Below are 17,255 nucleotides of genomic sequence, written 5' to 3'. Positions count from 1 at the left end.
TCCATGATTTGCAAGCCTCAAGTCTGTCCCAGAATTCTTATGGGCGGGAACTCATCTGTTCTAGTCTAAAGGGGGGAAGTCTGCAGTGTTCTCACTGAGTCTCCTCAAATTCTCAAACCGCAGACATCAAGGCTTACTAGAAACGTTACTCTGTATTTTAAAGTAATAAAATAAGCAATAAGTAGAAGCTGGTTAATTAGAAACGAGAAAGTTCCTCAACACTCTGAAGGGAGTCTTCACCACATACACTCAAAAGTCAGTTTTAGAAGGAAAGGTTCATAGATTTTTCCTTCAAGTTATTATTATTGACCAAAAGAACTTTTTCCCCCTCAAGCTCTCATTTTTAACTCTGCCTTCCGAGAAAGCTCTGCTAGGCTGTCTGTGCCTTGTTTTTCTAAGTTCCCATCTTAATGCACTGAATCAACACTAGAGGTGGCCCCTTATATACAATCCAGACATTTTCCTCATCCAAGGCAAAGCAGTATTTTTTGTTTTGTTTTGATTCTCTTGACATTACACCGCTCAGTGCCTGTTGTCCAGTTGAAAGCTTTCCCTGAGCTATTAAATTTCCCATCAAGAGAACTGAATACTGTTCAGTTCCAGAAAGACTTGAGACATAGCATTCCACTTCAGAATAGATTTCTTACCTGCAGCCATCTTCTGTGTGTGGGGTGCAGCAGGCAGGGGGATCTCAGGAAACCTCTGTTGTCATGTGGTACTTGCCCTCTTTCAAAATGTTGAATGTTTTCACAGAAACTTCCAGGGCCGCTTTGAAGGATGTTTAGATTGCAGACAACCTAAACATTGTTTGGAGCAGACTGAGAGATTTCGTTTTGGGGAACAAGCAAGTTGATGAATTAGAGCCGGCATGTCCCTTCTCAAAGAAGGCATTTTTACTGGGCCCTTTAAGTCTAGACACACAAAGAAGGAAGGAGAGATAGAAGAGAGCATTCTCACTCCGATACTCACTTTTTACATGGTACCTTGGCTAAAATGCAGTAAATAGTTCATAATAAATCAGATTTACAGTCACCGTCGGCTCACTCGGGTGCCTGTGACTTACGCCCCTAAGTCATAAAGGGCACTGATTGATTTATTTCCCTGCTTAGATTCTTCCAAGCTGGTAAAACATTTTGTGGGCCTATAAATGTTTGGTACCAAGTGGCAAACACGAAGGATCCCATCAAAGATTTCCTTGAGTATCGGTGTTTACTTGAATAGGAAATACTTTTTTGTCTTCACCTCTGACCCCTGGCATGGCAAAGGTTAAGGGAAAAGGAGTGAGCAAAGTTGAAACTCGTGTTTAGCCGAGCTCGAGGGCGTGGAAGCACAGAGGAAGCCAAGGGCAGAGGAAGCACAGGAAAATGATCACCAAGCACCATCAACAGAGCAGTGGTTAGCTTAGCTGACAGTCCTAATAAAGGAGGCGTGGCAAGGTAAGGCCAGCTGCTCCCAGGCCAGGATTGGTGACAGAGATAATGTAGCCCCTAAGGGAAGTGAAAGGGTATCACTCAACAGAGGCAATCTCCAAAACTCCAAAAATCAAACTCAGTGTTTCTAGACTTGACAGGTTTGCGGTGTTGTTCTTGTTGTTGTTGTTTTCTTAGCTATGTGAGTTAGCCTAGGCATGAAAAAGCAATGACGTCTTCCCGGTCACATCGCAGATGGTCATTCCTTTGCACTTTGATGTAAGTTGGGTCAAATCCAAGTATTTATCACATATCTAACTTATCTTTCACCCTCGCCAACCCACATTAAATATAGAATAAATAATGATGAGCATTCAATTATGGATGGTCTTTGTGAGCATGTTCTCCATGACAGAACAGGCTATCAGGCAGGGAAGGGTTGCTGCACCATCAAACATCTGCTGAATAATTACTTGTTCATCTGCTATGACGATTGATATTTATAGTATCAGAACTAAGGAAGAGGGCTCAGTAGCTAACGTGCTCGGCATGCAAATGTCATGACCAGAGTTCAGATCCCCAGAACTCATGTAAATGCCCAGTAGGCATTAGCCTGCTGGTGGTCCCAGCCTCTGAGGGCAGAGATTATTACAGAGTCTTCCAAGTAGCAGGTTAACAAATAGCTATCTCAACCAATACACATGTATACTTATGCACATCTGTGTATGCACAGATACATACCCACATGCATGCAAACACACACACACACACACACACACACACACACACACACACACACTATATTCCACAATCACACATAAGCAAAAATGAAATGGAAAAAGGAAAAACTCAAGATAATGAAAAATATTGGTACAATTGGCATTAAGATTCAGGCAATGTTCAGTTGCCTGCCAATGAACAGAGCAGCCAACCAGAGCTTTACACAAAGCAAATGATGGGAAAGACAGGTTTGTCCTGGCTTGTGCTATCAATAAGCAAGCCTGTGTTCCATCCATTAGGCCGACTTCGCCTGCACCATATTTTTAAATTGCTTTGCATTAAAACAGGAACGTGGGTGATTGGGGGAGTTTTTCCTGGGTGCTTCTTTCACACATAAACCCTCTTGGTGCATCTTCAGTTATTTTTCACACACACACAAGGCTCCTGTCCTAAGAACGGAAAATTTGGCCGATGCCACGGTCCTCAGAAAGTATAGCTCCCGAAGTTTGTAAGTAGCTTGTATGTGAAATGATTTCTCTATGTGAAAAATGTGAGTTTCAGCTCAAGATTAAAAAAAAAAAAATCCTAGCCCTTGATCCCAAGACAGAAAAATTCTTGGTATCTCAGGGACCAGTGCTACACCTGTCATAAGATTTTCCATGGGGGAAAAAAAAAAAAAAAGACTTTCCATGAGAAAACTATGTAAAGATGAACATTAGTGCATTTTGTGCCTGGCCCATGGAGCAGGCCTGTGATTCCATGAGAATGAAGTGGGCCTGCCTGGGCTACAGACAAGCCTAGGCAACTTAGCAAGGTCTTGTCTCAAAATAAAAAGTGAAAAGGGGGCAATGGGAACACAGCACAGGGTCCTAGGTTCAATGCCTAGCACCACAGCCATTGTTTTTAAAGAACCTAAGACGTCTTTTTCTCTTCTTGATAGAGAATTAGTAAACAACCCTTTTTGGTTTTGTTTTCTTCTGAAGACTCTACTATTCCCAGGTATAGAAGCAAAGACAGAATGGATGACTAGGTAAATAACGCACTACACCCACATCTAATAGGATGTTTAGCCATGTGCTTGTCATGCTTCTCTCACAGAACTGCATAATGCAACAAGATGGATATTGTCCTTGCTGGTCTCCCACAATGAACATAAGACATCGATTATAGGACCACATGACATGGTGCCATGGTCAGGGTCTGTGGTCAGTGACATCTTAGATTTGCCTTCTTTATATGAAATGCGCACATGTAAGATTTTAGAAGCAACTTCATTGAGCGGAAGGTGACACACACAAAGTGGCCCTGACAGTTGGGTATCACAGCACTGATGGAGATCAGTGCCTTGCTATAAATAGCCCAGCTTTGCAAATCCCACTGTTATCCCCTGTGCTCTGTCAGGTTACATAGTTCACATATGTCCCATTTTACATGGTTTTTTAAAGATCTGCTGTCAAGTGTTCCTAGTTGAAGGAAAGAATCATTTTTCATGACATCGCACACAGCCTTAGTCCTTTTTTAAGTCAAATTCTAGAACAAAAGGAAAAATTAAGAAAACCTGACTATAGTTTTCAGGGTCCTTCAGATAGAAATGACAAGATTGGCGCCTGGTCTTACCTGATGAGAAGGCATTCTCTTAGAAGAATGGCCTCGAATAATCATGAAGCCGGTGTGTCTGCGAATGCCCTTCAGACCTCTGTGGGCGGGCTGGTGAGACAGTTTCAGTCACAGAAACACTTGTAGTCTGTAACACCATGTAATGAAAAATTGGCAGAATTCTTCACAATTAAGAAAAAATATGTAGCCAGGCAGTGGTGGCGCATGCCTTTAATCCCAGCAATCGGGAGACAGAGGCAGGCAGATCTCTGTGAGTTCGAGGCCAGTTTTCTGCTGGATGTCTTAATAAGTGGCTATGTGAATAGCAAGGACATGTCCAGTGTCCTAGAGAGCTACTGACCGCAGCTTGTGAAAGTGTCACTGTGCAGGTCTACTCCAAAATGTCCTTTTAGAGTAGCATTCCTGAAGCCCCATTCTGAATAGGTAAACCTTGACCAGAGCCAGCTGCAGTTTGGCTGTTCCAGTCCATCAGCCGGCCCCTGATGGACATATGTAACTCTCGGACACAGTATGGCAAATCTCCTTAGAACTTCAAGGCTGCCGTGGCAGCTTATAGCACTCCAAGTTCCTTGGGCAAATATGAGGCCAACGTGAAGCCGTCTTTAGAAACATCTGGGGATGCAAGCTGTGGTCCACAGCCCACAGCCATGTCTGCTATGTTCCTAAAGATGGGTAACTGTGGAGGCTGATGGGAGTTTCCCTGTCATGGAGGTGGAATGGCCTCACGGGACAGCAAAGACAGCTGGTTTTCCCAGAAACCCCTTGTTTCTCTCTGTTCTTTGCACACCACGAGAGCCCTGGGTTAAATTTAGTGAGATCATAGGACTAGACTCAGTTTCCCAACTGTACCCTACAGGACTTTTTTCTTCTTCTTTTAGTTGTTTTCACTGTGGGATTGGGGTGGGGGAGGTGGGAGGGCAGGCCGCCTATAGAGCAAAACTCCAGGTCACTTATAGAGAGGTGCGAACTGAGACTGGTGGAGTTGGGAAGTGCCACCCGCCCTGCCAGTACCACCCTCTTGGCCAAGCTTGGCCTTGTTTTGGAGGGAGGCCAGCCAAGGCTAGGCCAAGAAATAAGCTCTCCACTAACTAAGCCTTTGAGAACCCCGCCGTGCTGCATGGATGACAGCCACATGGCCAGCCAACGTTTAGTGGAGTGAGACTTCCCACCCGAGCTCCTCGCTAAGTTCCCAGTGCTAACTGATAGTTGCCAGGGAAGAATTTCAAGGTCAGCGGAAAGATACATAAATAAAGCTACTCCCCATGTTGTGTTAAGAACTGCTAAGTAAAAGAAACAAGAGACCGTCTTTGGGGGCCCGAGTTGTGTCTAAGGGGTTTGACAATCAGGATTTCCAGGCGCTCACATCAAAACAAGGCTCCGGGGGAACGTTTTGAAAAGCAGGTCCCAAGGTCTCTGTAAGTTCATGGCCTGAGAAATCCTATTTCCTTCCCAGTCTTCAAGTATCTGGGCTTCCAGAAAAAAAGACTATCAAGCTGATAGAAATAGAATAATCATAGTTCTGTCCAGGCGGTTTTCCAGCTTGACTTCATCCTATTAAATCTGCTCACTGTGAGAGGATGGGGCAACACGTACCTTCCTGCTCCTCTGCTGTGGTCTCCTTCAGAGGAGCAGCCCAAAGCGAATCCACACCTCATGTCATACTGAGAAGTGAGTCCTTCGGGAGGGGACAAAGAGGGTAACTGCCAAACCGTGTAGTGACTTTCTGGAATTTAAACATTAAGTGAAAAGACAGGGTCAGAGGGCAGCCGATCCTCAGCTTGTCTCTCTTTCGTCTGCCCACGCCTTTGATCACGCTACAGCCTCCTTTCTAACCAGGACTCCACAGAGAAATCGCAGGGTCATGGCCCGTTGCCTCGTCAAGATGTGAAGGCCACGGTGTGGCGGGCCTGGGAGGGGAATGGAAGCGGGGGTAGCTTCATGCGTCCCACATTTCCCACAAAACCAAAAGCAGACTAAACAAAACCGATGTGAACTCCTGTTACTTGATGCTGCCGTGATTCTGGTTTTTAAGCCGTAATCCACTCATTTGTATGTATGTTTACTCCCAGTATTGAGAGCTCTCTCGGTCTTTAGGGGTGGGGAGAGAGTGTTTGAAACCTTCTGCGAAGGATTTATAGAAAAGGTGTGTGTGTGTGTGTGTGTGTGTGTGTGTGTGTGTGTGTGTGTGTGTGTGTGTGTGTGTGTTCGTTCACATTCACAGGAGAGCAGGAGCAGCCTGTGCTTCTCCCAGGCTTCTCCCCTCCCATTTGCTACTCTTGCAAAGAAGCATCACACGTGGTAACATTTAGACGGCCCCTTCACAGCTGAAGTGTTTCAGACACTAATGAATGGAAGTTGGGCTGTGCAGTACAGGCAGGCTGGAAGGCAGGCTTTGCTGAGAGGTGTGCTGTAGTGACCTGGGAAAGGAAGCGAGGTATAAATTGTGTCAGTTAGCCACCCAGACAAAATGAAGCCATGTGGAAAATCAAATCTATTAAAGGCAGAAGGCTGTTTTAAGCTGGCCATTCTTAAAGGGGCTCCACCGGCTGCTGGAGTAAATGTTTACCTCTCTCCCAGATCTGTTGCACATGCTGTCTCTGGAGTCGGGCAGCAGCATTTGATAAAAATCATCCTCCTGCTAATGACACTTTTTATCGGAAATGTTTATTGTCTCGGCTTTACCACCCATGTCCTAAAAGGTATTGCAGGTCTGTTAAATAAGCAAAAGCTAAAAAAAAAAAAAAAAAAAAAAAAAAAAAAAATTTGTAGCTCACACCAGCTTGCAGGAACCCAACAAATTCCAGAGCCATAAGGAATGAGGGGGCAGGGGGAGTTAGATTTATATGGAGGGGAGGCCCTGAAAAAACATATATATTAGTTTTCTCTGCTTGGCTGGCCCACCATTGAATGTTTGCCTGATGCTGATGGATTTAGTATTGAGACTGAGCAGTTATGTCAAACTTCGCTCATTGTTTAATGGAAGAATAAGGAAACAGCTCTCCGAAACAGTGCACCCACAGTGTAGCTCTGCTGTTGTCTCTGCAGTGGGGTTCACACCAGTCCAATTTGACCCAAACCTGCCCCTGCTTGCCTTGTAACCTTGTCACGTGGCTTGTCCAGGAGCCAAGCTTTTTTAGCTATGAAAATTCATCTAGCAAACACCAAAAACAGCATCAGCCACCATCGCAAGCATCTGGGTTTTACTTTTCCTTAACACTGTTTTTAAGACCAGTCATGCCAGTTTTTAAAGCTGATGACTGGCATGCTGTCTGGGAAAATAAATCTCTTTCTTGGTGGGTGTAGCTTCCAAGGATCCCACAGTCAGTCTCGGAACTGCAAACAATTGAATTTGCTGACCAGCAACCATGATGCCTTAAGTCAACAGCGACTAAAGGGAGCCCTGGGAAAAGACAACCCCTTGATTCCTCAATGGCCCGGTTCAGGAGCCTGGAAATGGAGGGCAGGCTGTTGTCATCGCCATCTTCCGGTTACGCAAGCTCAGCTTGTGCCTGGTGGAGGCGGGGTGGACAGGCCTGCGCTGGTGCGGAAGCGCGGGGGTGGGGGGTAGGGGGCGCAAGCGCTGGTTCCAGAACAAGACCTAACCCACCTGCCCTGGTATGTTGCAGGAAACTGAAGAGACATCGTCGCAAGAGTCCGCCGAGGAGGATTAGGGAGTGCCGACATTCGATTTCTACCTCAGCATCAGTTGGATCTTTCGAAGGGAGAAGACACTGCAGTGACCACTTTCTCTACTGCCACGGTCTTTCCACTTTCTGCGGGGTGGGGCAGGGGAGGGACTGGGTGAGGGGCAGGGGTGGGGGCGGGGCGGGAGAAATCACATAACCTTGAGAAGGACTATATTATTAATCACTTTCTTTGTAATCCCTTCACGGTCCCAGGTTTAGTGAAAAACTGCTGTAAACACGGGGGACACAGTTTTAACAATGCAACTTTTGATGACTGTTTTCTTTTTCCTTAACCTACTAATAGTTCGTGGATCTGATAAGGAAGGGTGGGTAGTTGAGGAAAAACCCTGCAGTGGCCTTAATCCGTCACTACATGCAAACCCTGACCCGGCACCCTGGTGACCCGGGGCATTCGTATAAGAAAAGCATTGTATGTGACTCCCGGCCCACACAGATGCCACCCTGATCATAGTAAATCTTCTACTTAGAACACCAAAGATAAGAACTAGACACTACTTTCTTTTGTGTATAATCTTGTAGACACTTACTTGATGATTTTTTTTTCTTTTTAATTCTAAATGAAACAAAATGCTAGTGTGTCTTTTCATACAGCTAGCAAACCAGAATAGGTTACACTCATTTTTTTCAAAAAGGGAAGTAAGCAAGTGATAAGTGTTGACTCCTCTGTGTATGGCTTCACACACAGCAGCAGGAGTGATAACCCCGCAAGCTCTTTCCTACAGAGCCGAAAGCCACTTAGCAACAAATGACACTTGTCCACCTCAAAGCAGCCAAGATAACTAGACAAATAAAATTATCCTTTTTTTTTTTTTTCAATTTAATGAAAAGGTACAATACCTGATTAACTCACCCAGGCGATGAGGTGGGAGGAGCGAAATATAAATTTCTTTTGCTATATAGTTAAAGGACAATATTTTTTAAAAAGAAGGAAAAAAAAGCTCCCGCTCGCTCTCTCCCTCTCTCCTCTTTTCTCTCCCCTTTCCTTTTTCTCTCCTGCCTCTCTCTCTCCCTTGCCTCTCTTCTCTCTCTGTTCTCTGTATACCAGTTTCCGTGAAAGACCGCTGTAACATTTACCTCAAATGAAGACTGTGTGTTACTTCAAGTAATACATCTCGTTTTGACATAAGATGGCTGGCCGAGGTGCGTTATCTTGATTCGGTCTGCCATCTCTGCATTCAAGCTGCACTTTTAGCCAGAGATGCAATAACCCCACTACTCACCACTACCTCTGAAGGCTACAGTGACTTCACAGTCCTGCACTCGTGACACGCTGCTAGACACAAACCCTGAAAGAGACAAACACTTCCTGGGTAGGCATCTCTACCATCCACAGTTCTCTGTCATTCTTGTCAAAGAAGTACCCTTACTCTGTCTCAGCGTGGCTATGCATGTTTCTATGATTTTTTTTTTTTTTTATTTTAATTTTTACAATTGTAGAGATGCTTGTCCCAGCTTCCCGGCTAGATTGCTACATTAATTTGAAAGTTTTTTTTTTTTTAAACCAAGTTGCTCCTAGGTTCTTAAGGATAATTTTCTTCAGTGACATTACATTGTATCACACCATACACACACACACACACACACACACACACACACACACACACACATTTGTAGTGTTCAAATATTATTCTCCAAGTCTGTACCTCAAATGAATTGTTGAAAGGAACTTAATTGCCTTGCAAGGACCTACCTCCAGACTTCAAAAGGAATGGACTTGTAGCCTGCAGCATTCTTGGATTTTTTTCCTCCAGTGTTTGAAATAGTTCAAACGTCACCTATCCCTCATCAAAACTATTTTTGTAAAAGACACTTGATAGAAAAAAAATCACATTTTTACATACTTTTGCAAAAATAAATGAATAAATCCAGCCAACCTTCAAGGAGACTTGAAATTTTATAGGTGAGCTACAACCAGCTCAGCTTTTTGCCTAATGCAATCAGAAAGGAAAAAAAAAAAATAGGTTTTTAAAAGATTAGTTGCCTATAAGAATATGCTTGACAGATATTTTCATGTATTTTACACAATGTGATTTTTGTAAAATGTCTCAAGCAGATTTATTTTGAGCGCTTCTTGTGTAGAGTGTTTGTGCCTTTCTCTCTTAATGAGTGTGCTGACTTTTTCCACGGTGTTAATCCACTGGGCCAGGAGGTAGTTTCTCATAGTGGCTTGTGTCGGTATGAATTTTAATACTGAAGCCAAATGAAACAACAAACAAACAAACAAACAAAAAACCCATCTCTCTTCCAGCCGTTTCAGGGAGGCCATTTCAAAGGCCACATTACCTCTCTGAAACTGGCCACTCACACACTGCTGTGAGTCATCAAAGGAGCTATGAGGAGAATTAAAACTCAACGTGACTGTTAACTGCACATTAAATAAGCAAATAAACAGTGGCTCATAAAAATCAAATTCGTATTCTGTATCTTCAGATGGGCCTCTTAGAAACCTCATTGGCTGGCTCATAAAAACTGAAGCAGTTTCTCATGCTGGCCAGACTCGGCACACCGAGTGATTTCCATCGCCAATGAAGCTTATTCTTTATTTCCTGTATGTTGTACAATCAAAACACACTGCTACCTCTTAAGTCCCAGTATACCTCATTTTTCATACTGAAGAAAAAAGAAAAAAAAAAGGCTTGTGTCCAATGGAACAGTGAGAACATCATAAAATTTTTATATATATAGTTTATTTTTGTGGGAGATAAATTTTATAAGACTGTTTTTTACTGTTGTTGGTCACGGCTAAGTAAGACTGGACATCTGACTTCTCTACCATTTCTGCAAGTTAGCTACGCTTGCAGGAGAAACGTATCAAGGTGATTAGCTGCAGCCGACACTCTCCCCATTCCTTTGCGCGTCCTCTGACTTTATCCTCTGTTCCTTGTGTAGAGTTGCTGTCTGCGCTTGTACTTTTGACAGCTTGCTTGTGGCAATGCTTCTCTAGTGGATTATCACTGTCTGCACAATAAACATAACAGCCTCTGTGGTCCCCGTGTGTGTGTCCAGATTCCTATTCTTTGTCACAATTCCATTGAATGAATAATAAAGTTTGGTCAAAACAGGGCATGATAGGAAAGGTTCACAGGCCATCTGGTCTACCCTGAAATGTGCACATGCTATCTTGGAACGTGATTCGAAGTGTAGTTCTCTTACACCACCACATGCCTGAACTTACCTGGACTGGTCTGACCTTGAATTCCACAAAAACCAGCTGAGAAGGCATGTAAAGGAAGAATAGCTGTAGTTTAAAACCACCCAGTCTCCCATACTTCTCTCACCTAAAGTCTGGAAGGATCCAGAGGGTCCTAGAAACCTACAAGAAGAACATTATGATGCGCAGATCTGGGTCCAGGGGGCCTGCTCAAACTATGGCACCAGCCAAGGACAATACATGCAGTTAACTTTGAACCCCTACCCAGATCTAGCCGATGGACAGGATATTCTCCACCATTGAGTGGAGAGTGGGGTCTGACTTTCATGCAAACTTTGGTGCTCCATATTTGACCATGTCTCCTTGATGGGGAGGCCTGGTGGCACTCAGAGGAAGGATAGCAGGTTACCAAGAAGAGACTTGATACCCTATGAACATATACAGGGGGAGGAAGTCCCCCTCAATCACAGACATAGGGGAGGGGAGTAGGGGGAGGGGAGTAGGGGGAAAGCGGGAAGGAGGGAGGAATGGGAGGATACAAGGGATGGGCTAACAATTGAGATGTAATATGAATAAATTAATACAAAAATAAAAATTATAATAAAAATAATAAATAAAACCACCCAGTCTTAGGACTAGTGCCTATAGCACTTGTGTGGGGCCAGGGAAAAGGCTCAGTTGGTAACGTGTCAGCCTCCCACGCACAAGGAGTTTGGATCCCCCAAGCACACATGAAACAACTGGACCTTTGAGCTGGAAAGACTCCATGAAAGTCTTGTTGCTCTTGCAGAGGACCTGGAGTCAGTTTGCAGAACCCACATGGTAGCTCAGCTGTAACTCCAGTTCTGGGGACCCAGGGCTGTTTTCTGTCCTTCTCTGGCACCAGGGATGCACGTGATGCACGTACCTGTAGGCAGGAAAACACCCCCACGTGTAAACTTTTACACTTGTGCATGCCTGTAAACTCAGCCTGGGCGTAGAAAAGCGGGAGCACAGAGATAGGCCAATCTCTTAAAGCTCATTGGTCAGCCAGCCAGTCCGGATGAGTGAGCTTCAGGGTCATTGAGAGACCCCCCATCTCAAGGAAACAATGTGGAGGGGCTGGGGAGATGGCTGGCTTCTCCTTCAGAGGAGTTCGGTGCTATTTCCAGCCCCCATGTGGCAGCTCACCATCCTCCATCACTCCAGTTCTAAGGGATCTGACGCCATTTTCTGACCTCCTTGTGCACCAGGCATGCAAGCGGTGCACAGATATATATGCAGACAAAACATCCACATATAGAAAATAATTTATAAGCTTTAAATAAAAATAAGTAAATAAACATAGAATAATATGATGAAGAGTAATAAAGGAAAGACCCCTGACATCCATTTGAGGTCTCGATATGCATGTGCACGTGCATACATATTTTCACCCATGTGGACACATCGCACGCACACTTGTACAATATGATATGCGCACCATACCGCCTCCCACTCACAACAAATAATAATGATAATAATGATGATAATAGTAAGATAAAAATAGGAACTAGCAAGCCCAGTTTCCCCTGAAGTAACACTTAGAGAAACCCGCAGAGGGTTAATGATATAAATAAGAAACAAAAGTCACTCAAAGAAAGAATAAGCAGGCTACCAAGATGAGCCTTGATAGCCGATGACCATATAGTGGGGGAGGAGGTCCCCCTTGGTCTTAGACCTAGGGGCGGGGAATAGGGTGAAAGCGGGAGGGAGGGAGGAACAGGAGGATACAAGTGATGGGATAACAATTGAGTTGTAATCTGAATAAACTACTAAAAATTTTTTAAAAAGAAACAAAAGTCACAAAAGTTCTCCACAATAGTTTTGTAACTCTAAAAAAAAAGAAAGAAAGAAAGATAAAACAAACAAACAGAACAATATCAACAAAAATCATTAGCAGATTAGCAGAACCCGAATAATTCCACTAAGTCAAGGTCACATCTACATTTCAGTCCCAGGTTTTTTAGGCAGATAACACCTCTGGTTGGTGCTACGATCATAGTTGCTAACTTCATATAGCTCCTTCAAAGGGAAGTTTGTTTCAAAGAATGTACCCCATCTCAGATAGTGGGAATTATTTTTCAATCAGACATATTCCTTCATTCACTGATTCATTCTCACAACGGGTGTGCCCAGTTGTGGTAGGGCCTCAGAGCAAAAGGTATTGTTTCAAAATACTGCATAATTGGAGCATTGTGTAGATGTAGAAATAGTTACAAAACAGACCATATGTGAAAAGAGTCAGGAAAACTGTGCTGGGAAGAAGGTGTGAGAATTCAGAGGAAAGCCATTCTTCCTAGAGTGATCGCTTACCTCAATCATTAGTTCAGCCCCAAGGCAGGAAGTCTGGCCAAGCCATTTAACACAATCCATATTTAATCTCCTTATTTTTGCTACAATAGCATATAAGGAGCAGTTACTTCTTTTAAAACAAATGGAGAGGAGATCATTGGCTTGAAATGAGAGACTTTCAAAGACTATGTGACGTTCAGATCCAGATAAATACATGATTAAGATAAATGTTTATATTCTACGGGTGTAGCTCACTAGATCTCTGAAATGGGTATCTTTTAACTGAAAAATTACTTTCGCACAATGAAAACACGTTTAAGGCAGTTATATGCAAGAAACCTAAATTTATATATAAATTCAGAGATCATGTCCTAAAGAAATCAGCCGACGCAGTTAAATAACAGTGGGATCCTTGTGTGCACTTGATGTTCTTTGGGGACATAAAGGTAAGCAAGATTCTCCTCTTGCTCACGGTGTCAGGGTCACAGATAAAAAAAGCAGATCCAAGGAGACTGATGGCGTTTTGAAAACTGGATGCATCCTGTAATCTCCACCAGTACTAGGAAAGCACTGTCCCTAGCTCTCTCTGAAAAGAGTGTAAGGTCCCTACCACAAAGAGATCCTGGGGCAGCATGGGGTACCAACTTACAGCCAATGTACTACCACTCAGCCTGTGGGGGAAGAGGCCTATGTTTCAGTAGAGCCAAGGGTGCTCAACTGGTGAACTCAGGAATGGTAGCTGGTTTAGAAATAAAACGACAACAGCAAAAACCCAGTAGCAACAACAACAGAATGAGTAGTGCTCCACCCAGGAGGTGTTTAGGATGCAAACCAGACCATAGTAAAACTTCATAGACCTGGGAAGTTAAGAAACCCAAGAGGAGGGCAAAGAATGTACTGTTTTTCAAAAGGCTCATAATACACACACACACACACACACACACACACACACACACACACACACACACACACACACACATATATATATATATATATATATATATATATATATATATATATATATATAAACTACTCACTGAGCAAGACAAGGTGAACTTATCCTTGAGCAAATGTTTTTGAGATCCAGGAAGTCTGGCCTCAAAATGAGGAAGGAGCTCTTCAGTCAAGGTCATTCTAATATGTATTATGCAGGTAGATGATGACCATAGTCAAGGCAGAGGTTACACCTCTGGTCTCAGCTTAGCTGACAGTAAATTTTGTAGTCGGCTATAGACGTGAGCCTCTACGGTCAAGACCTGACCCAGCCTAAACCAGCCATGCATCTGTTGTTCTGCTATTATTCCAGCAGTCAGTACTGGCCTCTGAGAAAATGTCTCATGTCACTGAGCCGTGTCATTCTGTATCCAGTTGACAGTAGTTGCAATCTTGTTTTATTTTTATTCCTTTGAGCCTGACTCAACCCACTGATGAGTGTCCTCCACCTACCCATTGGTAACAATTGAGCCGTTGTCTTACTTACACCAGCCTTCCCAGGCCCCAGCTCATGCCTCTAAATTTAGCCAAGCCTGGGGCTGAGTCCTTGCGACTATCCATCCACCCTCCCTTTCCCCCTCATCTGATGACCAATTTTAGCACTCATGTTTTGTCTGTCCCATGGCTGCATTGACATATATTCTTGAAAACATAAAATAGCAAGTCTCAACAATAGTGAACCAACCAGCAGACCCCAGGTCATTGAGGCAGCTACCTCCATGATAGAAAACCACCGTGGGATGAGCAGGGTACATAGAGAGATCCAGTTGTGGCTGCCACCCCCAAGGACCCAGAAAGATGGGAGGAAACTGGAGCCCTTTACATATGGAGGCTTTTTCTAAATTCCTTGTGACCTCAGCTCCCATCCAGCTAGATCGCATCCATGAGCAGGTTCTGTTTCTCTGCTGACCTGGCAGCTCGGGTCTTGGAGGAGTCTGACTGAAGTTGAGGAGTTGTCATTAAGTGTCCTGGTGCCAAGTCATGCTCTGAACAAGGACAAAATGAAATGCACACTCTTCAGTCATTCTCAAGAAAAGGAGACATGATTTGCTCAAGAGACAGAGGCAGGTGGACCTCTGAGTTCGAGGCCAGCCTGGTCTACAGAGTGAGTGAGTCCAGGACAGGCAGGGTTACACAGGGAAACCCTGTCTCAAAACAAAAGGTGATGACAGAAGCCTAAAGGCATTGGTCAAATCACCTCCCTACAGCATAGGATGCCAAATGTTTGTCTTGAAAATCAGATAAGCCAATGCAAGAAAAATGCTTCTAAGAATTTGGCGTAAGTATTAGCCAGCATTCACGTTCCTGGTTCCTATGTAAGTTAACCTTTCCCCCTTCTGTGATTATTGACCTTGGTACATAGAGACATCCAGAGATAATGATGAGAAACTGTAAGGTTTCCAAATATCATGTAGCTGGAGCACTGCAAGGATGCACGCACTCTTTTCCCCCCTATATGGTTTGCACTTTTGATCTCATTGGAATTGGATACTACAAAAAGTCAACCCCTGAAAAATCAGCAAAATACCAGCCGATTCCCCTACCATGATAACTATTAGGATCCCAGATGCAGAGGAGGCTTACTCTCTGCCATCCAATACAAGCTGTCCTCAGCTTTGACAGCTTCAACCTCCTGACTTTGGTTTTGCTTCTTCTTCTTCTTCATCATCATCATCATCATCCCATTTCAGGATTGAGGTTCTTGATGGTCCCCTCCTCCTGGCTGGTGGCATATAACTCCTGTTAGCCTTGAGATTCCAGCTTCCAGCTGTAGGCCACCCACCTAATGTGGCTTAATCAGCTGACCTTATGCAGCCAGGCTCTGCCCTTTATTGGCATTCTTTAGGCCACCTAATTGGCCTGTCCTGTCCAGTCCTCATTCACCAAACTTAGCCTGCCTGGGGTTACCAAACAGATGCTAAGGACCCTGGACGCCTTCATAAGGAATAATCAAGTGCTTATGCAAGCAGGGAAGAGAAAGCAAATGTGAATGACAAGGCAAGTGTCTCTTCTATTTTTTTTTTAATGGTCAAACTTGGGATGGGATTGGAGGCTACCTTCCTATCTTCACTCACACTAACACATACCTCTATGCAGTTCCTGGGCAAACTCAGTAGTCAGCCTTTCCTTGAATGCACATCTCAGGTTTCACTCATCCTCTGGGCTGAAATTCAAGTTTTCAAAGTTGGCTTCTCAGGGAACCAGTTAAAGTAGAGCTTCCTTAATCTACAAACACATCACGTGCATGTGCGTGCACACATACACACAAACACACAGACACAAACACTCACACACACACAAATACTCACACAGAGAGAGAGAAAGAGAGAGAGAGAGAGACCACCCCCTAGTGTTATCAAATGGAATTGGATAGCCCATTGAGGAAGTAGCGCTAAGCACAAGAAAGACATCCTCTGAAGTACCGACCAGGTGATCTGATTGCAGTAAGGACGCTGGCTGCAGGAGTCACGGTATTCTCCAGAGTTCAGAGTTCAGGGTCTTACACCTACACCTCCAGCTTAGTCCCCAAATCCACAGACTCAACACAGTTCCCTGTGGCCTTGTCTCTTAAATCAGGCACCAGGCAGGCTGATATACAGCTATTATTTATGACAACGGGATGCACTCAGCCATAGAGCCATTATGTTTAGCTGACTCTCTGGCCAATTTGTCACGAAAAATAAAACCTGCAATTCAACCAGCAAATGAAAATGTGCTGCCTAGCCAAAATTCCCAGGACCCACGGTACTGAATATTCAACTGATGTAGTACTTGCAGCTTCAAGACCCTCAAACCCTTTGAAGACGTCCCTGCTTCATTTTCAACTTCATTGCCATTGCAACAAACCAGGCCCCCATCACCTCCGTTTGTTCTGTCTCCTGGCTCCTCCTCCGCTTAATTCTTTCTCAGCTCACAGTAGACTTGTCTTCCCATGCCTACTGGTGCAGGTGAATTTTAGTCTTTCTTTTTTTATGGCCCAAATGGCCCAACTGTTCTGATTTCCTCTTCCTTTTTGAACCATTTTTGACTGTTATTCCAGGCTCCAAAGAAACAGGAAAATGTGATGACTTCCCTCACTCATCTGTCAAGGGACGACAGAGGCACTTGGCACAAGTTACACTGAAAGCATTTTGCTTTCTCCTTTCATGGGGCGATAATATTACATGGCACATTCTTGTTTTGTGTAGGAAGTCATTGAGGAAGATGCACAGGTTCCGTGGGAAGAGAGACACATGCCCAGCCCTCTTGCTTTATTTTCCCTCTAACTTCTGGAGTTAGGTCAATATTTTTAGCTCATTAGCCCTTTTGGGGGGGGGGTTGGCAAATGATCAATCTTTTCACTTG

At 44.0% G+C, this 17,255-nt stretch overlaps 1 protein-coding gene across 1 annotated transcript in view; it reads left to right on the top strand.

The window, feature by feature from the left end:
* The window catches only part of Hmga2 (high mobility group AT-hook 2), a 116,149-nt gene extending 108,678 nt beyond the window's left edge, over window positions 1-7,471 (top strand). The window contains exon 5 of the mRNA XM_051170734.1: window positions 7,373-7,471. Within this exon, the coding sequence (XP_051026691.1) occupies window positions 7,373-7,417 (45 nt within the window). The 3' untranslated portion in view covers window positions 7,418-7,471. The remainder of the gene's footprint in view (window positions 1-7,372) is intronic.
* The last annotated feature ends 9,784 nt before the right edge of the window (window positions 7,472-17,255 follow it).

Source organism: Acomys russatus, chromosome 28 (assembly GCF_903995435.1).
Source record: "Acomys russatus chromosome 28, mAcoRus1.1, whole genome shotgun sequence".
NCBI classification, from domain to species: domain Eukaryota; kingdom Metazoa; phylum Chordata; class Mammalia; order Rodentia; family Muridae; genus Acomys; species Acomys russatus.
This window is presented reverse-complemented; position numbering and strand designations above follow the sequence as displayed.